General features: G+C 40.5%; 1 protein-coding gene across 7 annotated transcripts in view; it reads left to right on the top strand.

Moving 5' to 3' along the window:
- The window catches only part of LOC102262868 (zinc finger protein 883), a 61470-nt gene that overhangs the window by 40527 nt on the left and 14396 nt on the right, over positions 1-6547 (top strand). Inside the window, exon 3 of one of the 7 annotated variants that reach the window (XM_014536813.1) lies at positions 3922-6341. The exons of the other annotated variants lie outside the window; for them this stretch is intronic. Coding sequence (XP_014392299.1) covers positions 3922-5156 — 1235 coding nt within the window. The 3' untranslated portion in view covers positions 5157-6341. Of the gene's footprint in view, positions 1-3921; positions 6342-6547 lie in introns of those variants that run through there. 7 annotated transcript variants of the gene reach the window in all.

Here is a 6547-nt window from a genome sequence, read left to right as displayed (position 1 = left end):
TCCAGTTTCATGCTGTCTGGAAACCTCATGAATTTTGCTGTCTCTTCCAGTTCTCTGAATTTTGCAAATCTTGAGAGGAACTGCTCAATAGTTGACTCGATGATGTTTAAAAACAGCTTTTGAAGGCTTTGACAGTCCGTTCTGTCATCTTTGGGAGGGTTTTGATGTGCCTCTTGAGGTTTGGGAAATATCTAAATCTCTCACCATCCACATCCCTTTTTAAAACTTCCAGTTTCTTTTCAAAAGCCTTTATGTAACCAAACATAACTTCAAGTATCTTGCCAGTTCCTTGTAATTTAACATTTAAGTCATTCAAATGTTCAAAAAAATTGTAAATGGAAGATTGTAAGAGAGGGTTTTGCGTGCCAGCAAAAGTTACTGGCGTGCCATGTTTGGCACGTGTGCCAGGGGTTGCCCACCCTGCAGGGGTTGCCCACCCCTGTACTAGTTCATGAGTCAATGCTCAATCAGTGAGACATACCGGGCAGCATTTATTTATTGATTTTAAAGACAGGAAAGGAGAGAGAGAAAAGAGAGTGAGGCATTGATGTGCTGTTCTACCCATCTATGCATTCATTGGTTGTCCCCTACATGTGCCCTGATGGGGGATCAAATCCACAACCTTGGGGCATCAGGGCCACACTCTGAAAAACTGAGCCACCAGGACAGGATTCTGAACTTGTTTATTAATTTCAGGAACTCATAGTGGGATCTTGAGAAATTTCTCTTTGGAGGGTCATGTCGTCTCCTAAGATCAACATCTCTTATGATGCTTTGTGGTTCATAGTGACAGGTGTAATGTCTTATCTTTAATTTCTTTTTTTTACTTATTTGAGGCTTGGTTTTTGTTTGTTTGCTTTTGCTTTAGTGTAGCTAATGGCTTGCACATTTTTATATCTTTTTTTAAAATATATTTCATTGTTTTTTTACAGAGAGGAAGGGAGAGGGATAGTCAGAAACATCGATGAGAGAGAAACATCAATCAGCTGCCTCCTGCACACTCCCCACAAGGGATGTGCCCGCAACGAAGGTACATGCCCTTGACCGGAATCGAACCCGGGACCCTTGAGTCCACAGGCCGATGATCTATCCACTGAGCCAAACTGGTTAGGGCTATATCTTTTTTTTTAAATATACCTTTTAGGTATTCCTTTCTTTTGTCTTGTTTCTCTGTTATTTATGTTTGTTCTAATATTTATGGTTTCTTTCCTTTGAAACCTTTGGTTTACTTTCCTGTTGTGTTTCTAGTTTGTTTATTAATTTCAGGAGCTCATAGTGGGATCTTGAGAAATTTCTCTATGGAGGGTCATGTCGTCTCCTAACATCAACATCTCTTATGATGCATTGTGGTTCATAGTGACAGGTGTAATGTCTTATCTTTTATTATTTTTTTTTTACTTATTTGAGATTTGGGTTCTGTTTGTTTTTGCTTTAGTGTAGCTAACGGCTTGCACATTTTTATATCTTTTTTTAAAATATACCTTTTAGGTATTACTTTCTTTTGTCTTGACTCTTTTTTATTTATGTTTGTTCTAATATTTATGGTTTCTTTCCTTTGAAACCTTTGGTTTACTTTCCTGTTGTGTTTCTAGTTTCCTGAGGTGCCATGTTAGGTTCTTTGAGATCTTTTGTGACAATGTAGGCATTTATCTCTATAAAATTTCTCCTTTGAATTACATTTTCTTTCTTTTCTTTTTTAAAATATATTTTATTGATTTTTTACACAGAGGAAGCGAGAGAGAGGGATAGAGAGAAACATCGATGATTGAGAAACATCGATTCTGATGCCTCCTGCACAACCACGGTATATGCGCTTGACTGGAATTTAACCTGGGACCCTTCAGTCCTCTCAAGCCAACGCTCTATCCACTGAACCAAACCAGTTAGGGCTTCATTTTCTGAATGTTATACATAAGCTTTGGTAGGTTGTCTTGTTATTTACTTTGCCTCTAGACTTTTTGAGATCTCTTTTGTTTTTGGCTAGCCTGAAATTCTTATGTCTTTCTTTATTATTTCTTTTACTTAGAGAGGAAGGGAAATGGGGACAGAGAAATGAGGGAGAAACATCAATCGGCTGCCATGTGCATAGTTGAAAACCGGGTATGGAACCCACATTCTGATATGTGCCCTAACTGGGAATTGAACCCTAGACCCTTCAATACACAGGACGCTGCTCCAACCAATTGAGTCACACTGGCCAGGGCATTGTGTGGTTTTTTGAAACAAAAATTTCCGGGTTTTTGGAGAACAGGCCACTAGGATCAATGAGAACAGAAGCACCGTGGCTCATAGTGGTATCGCTGACCCTTTATTTTTATTTTTTATTTACAATATATTTTTATTGATTTCAGACAGCAAGAAGGAGGGAGAGAGAGATAGAAACATCAGTGATGAGAGAGAATCATTAATTGGCTGCCTCCTGCATTCCCCACAGCTGGGTCCGAGCCCATAACCCAGTCATGCGCCCTTGACCTGAATCGAACCTGGGACCCTTCAGTCCACAAGCGGATGCTCTATCCACTGAGCCCAACCGGCTAGGGCTAACCCTCTTTTTAAAAATATATATTTTTATTAATTTCTGAGAGGAAGGGGGGGAGAGAGTGAGAGAGAGAAACATTAATGATGAGTAAGTGTCACTGATCAGCTCCCTCCTGCATGCCCCCTACTGGGGACTGAACCCACAACAAACTGGGAATGTGCCCTTGAGTGGAATGGAACCTTGGACCTTTCAGTCCGCAGGCTGACATTCTATCCACTGAGCAAACCAGCTAGGGCTGACCCTTGCTGTATTTATTTATTTATTATTAACCCTTGTTTTTGACCTTAGGTATCTTCAAATGTGTTTGCTCACCCAGTTTTCTGTCATCCTTTCTATGCAGTTGTCCTTATTTGGTATTCTGTATTACTGTTTGTCTTCATGGTACTCTTATTCCCATTTCCTGTGGGATTTTTTTTCATGGATAGCTGTCTGCTTACTCTGGGATGGGGAAAGATTCTCTATCTCTGATTCTGCCATCTTGCTGATGTCACTCACATAGGTCTTTTGCCTGTGATCCCATTTGTGGTTTGTTCTTCTACCACAGTGCTGACCATACCTCGTTTTTAGGTTTTCTTATAAGATTTGCATCATTTATCTCATGCTGTGGCTCAACTTGGATTTAAGAGGCAAAATCTTTTGTGCGTCACAGGAGAAAGATGACTTTATCAATGACAGGGTAGACCCAGAGGCAGTCTTGCCTTGGTGAAGGACTTTCAGGGTGGTTTTCATGCCTGGGCTCTTTTAGGTTCATAACTAGGAAGCCATTTTGTTCAACAACAAAAATGTTTTGTTACCATTGCCCACTCCTCACCCAGTTCTACTTCTTCTTGCTTAAGGTTGAAACTTTGCCTATGACTCAGTTTTAATAGTGATCATTCTACTTGGATTCCCAGCCCATGGATAACCTTAACCTCTTTCAACTTTGCACTTCTACCTGTTTCACACATCTCGCTTTACTGCACTCCAATGCTGTTGCATGCCTGCAGAGCTTTAGAGTGCACACATATTATATTGACGCTGAACATCACATACTTTCCTATGATTGATATTTTATGTGTTTGAGCACATTGAAATTATTTTACACAGACTCATATCGCCAGCATGAAAGGTCCTTAGGAAGCCATTTGTGGTGTAATAACGAGCAGACCCTGCCTCTCTTCTTTTTGTGCCAGCCTATGCTTCTGTCCTCCCTTGGTGAGATTTTCCTCATCCAGTGACCTTTTGGGCCATGTTATATATAACAGCCATTTCCTGAGAGGCTGACTTACTTGTCTTGAAAATGATTGTATGGAATCATGTCCAGTTGTGACATAACAATTGAGGTGAAGATATTCTGTTTTTATCAGGTCAACATGCACTTTTGCTACGTTTCTTTTCTTCAGGTTGCTGCTGTGGAGCAGAGAATATGGAGGCAACGACTGAACAGAAGGTTTCTGTAAGATTGTCACAGGCAAGGAATCCCAAGGTAGCCTTGTCTTCCCAGAAGAGTCACCCCTGTGAGAGTTGTGGGCTAGTCTTGGGAAACATTTTCCACGTGATGGAGCTGCAGGGAACACAACACGGACAGATACTGTTGAGGTGTGGGGCGTGTGCAAAACAATTTTATTTCCGTGCAAAATTTCACCAGGAACATGTGAGAGAGAAGTCTTTCACTAGAGGTGTGGACAGGATCTCACTTGTAAGCAGCTGCAATTTCAATGTGTCCCAGAATCGTTGCACATGCGCGGAGGTTGGGCAGGGTGTCCTTACGGGGTCAGGACATCTCCACCTAAAGGCTACTCAGACCAAGGACAGTCCAACCGCAATTTCCACGTGTGGGATTTCGTTTAAAAGGAGAAAAAATTATTACAGTAGAAAAGAATGTAAGAGAGACATTAGTTGCACCCACACATTTATTCAGGAAAAAGGTGTCCATCTTGGAAGTGGGTGTTGTATGTGCTCTGAATGTGGAATTTATTTCACCAAATTTTCTAGCTTTCATTATCAACAGAGAGGTCACACTGGAGAAAAGCCTTATAAATGCAGTGAGTGTGGAAAATCTTTTACCACTACTAGAGACCTTCATTGTCATCAGCGTATTCACACTGGAGAAAAGCCTTATAAATGCAGTGAATGTGGAAAATCTTTTGCCCGGAGCAATGCACTTCGTTATCATCAGGGAGTTCATACGGGAGAAAAGCCTTATAAATGCAGTGAATGTGGAAAATGTTTTAAAAGTATCAGTGGTCTCCAATATCATCAGAGAGTTCACACTGGAGAAAAGCCTTATCAATGCAGTGAATGTGGGAAATCTTTTACCTCTAAGAACATCCTTCATCAACATCAGAGAGTTCACACTGGAGAAAAGCCTTATAAATGCAGTGAATGTGGGATATCTTTTACCCAAAGCTCTGCCCTTTCTCATCATCAGAGACTTCATACAGGAGAAAAGCCTTATAAATGCAATGAATGTGGAAAATCTTTTACCTCTAAGACCCACCTTCATCATCATCAGAGAGTTCATACAGGAGAAAAGCCTTATAAATGTAGTGAATGTGGGAAATCTTATAAAGGCAGAAGTGGTCTCCTATATCATCAGAGAGTTCACAATGGAGAAAACTCTAATGAGTGCAATTAATATGAGGAATCTCTCAGCCACATTTCTAAATTCGTCCTCCGCATAAAATTACAAATGTGAGAAATTTTTTAGATGTGTAGGAAATGTAGTTTCTTATTTAGGACTTAAAAATACTACCAGAAAATTTGTGAATCCTCATTTTTCTGAATTGTATCTCATACATTTAATCACCTATATTCTGTAAAGTTCCCATTAAGTGTTTTTGCTATTGTGTTTCTGTGATTTTATGTTGGAACACTATGTAATTATGTTGCACGTTCTAACATACAGAGATGTCCTGCCAGATCTGTGTCACTGCATATTTCTATTGCTGAAGGTATTTCCCCTCAACCGCCTATAAGGTCTCTACAGATGGCATCAATCACCATCCTCATGTGCCCAGGGAAGTTAAGTCTGTTGTCTAATTTGTTGACAGAAATGAGGAATCCCTGAGCCCTTATTTCTTTCTTCTTTCCCTGTCATGCGTTGCCACATAGGACTCATTACGGTTGGCTCCATAAACATAATGTTGCAGAAGAACTGCCATTTTCAGGGACATACTTTCTCTAGATGGTAATGATGAGTTTATTGTGTGCCTAAGTCATCAATGGAAGATCTGCCAGTCTCATGTTCTTTGGCTTATAAAATAATGAAGGCGTTTTCCTAAGACTTCTTTAATCTTGGGTGTTCTCTATTTACTCTATAGATTAGTTTATAAGGAGATCTGGGCTTTCCAAGCATGATGAGGTGAAAAACTTTTATGGGCTCTCAAACATTTTTTTCTTGGGGGAACAGTATGGTGCAGAAATTAGCTCAGCAGTTTTTGGCAAATTTACACTGCTGCCCATATTTTCCTAGGAAACACTGTGGACACTCTACTCCTCATGTGAAGATGGATGCTTTGAGACACAGAGATCACTCCGAAGAGGGGATAGCTGGGACAACCTCAAGTATGTCTGGGAGCATGAGTTTTTTTTCTTGTTTGCAAGCGATGCTAATACGTGTAAAGTGAATCTCTGGCCCAGGTCTTGCAGAGGGCCATGTGCCCGAATGCCTACAATTTCACAGGTGATGGTCACTGGTTTGAGGACAATCGCATTCATGGGAAACGGTTTCACTACAGAAACACTGACCTAATTGTTGGATGAGACTGCACCCATTTAGATGGAATGGTCCTCATCTAACTGTGCATCCAGGAATTATTTTGAGGAAAAGAGTACAAGAGCTGTGTGGACACAGATCTTAGGGACTCCAGGCATGTTTATCTTCTGTGGAGCAGTCATTGTCATTGATTATAATCAAGATGTTTTGTGGCTCCTGTAGTTTCTCAGAAGTTTCCATCAGAGCCATTGTGGTGGTGGCATCAAAAGAAAGATGGAGACAACAGCTTTCTTTAGTCCAGGAATGTGGCT

Source organism: Myotis brandtii, unplaced genomic scaffold, assembly GCF_000412655.1.
Source record: "Myotis brandtii unplaced genomic scaffold, ASM41265v1 scaffold1656, whole genome shotgun sequence".
In the NCBI taxonomy this organism is placed as follows: Eukaryota; Metazoa; Chordata; class Mammalia; order Chiroptera; family Vespertilionidae; genus Myotis; species Myotis brandtii.
The sequence above is the reverse complement of the archived record's forward strand: the minus strand, read 5'-3'. Positions and strand labels throughout refer to the sequence as shown.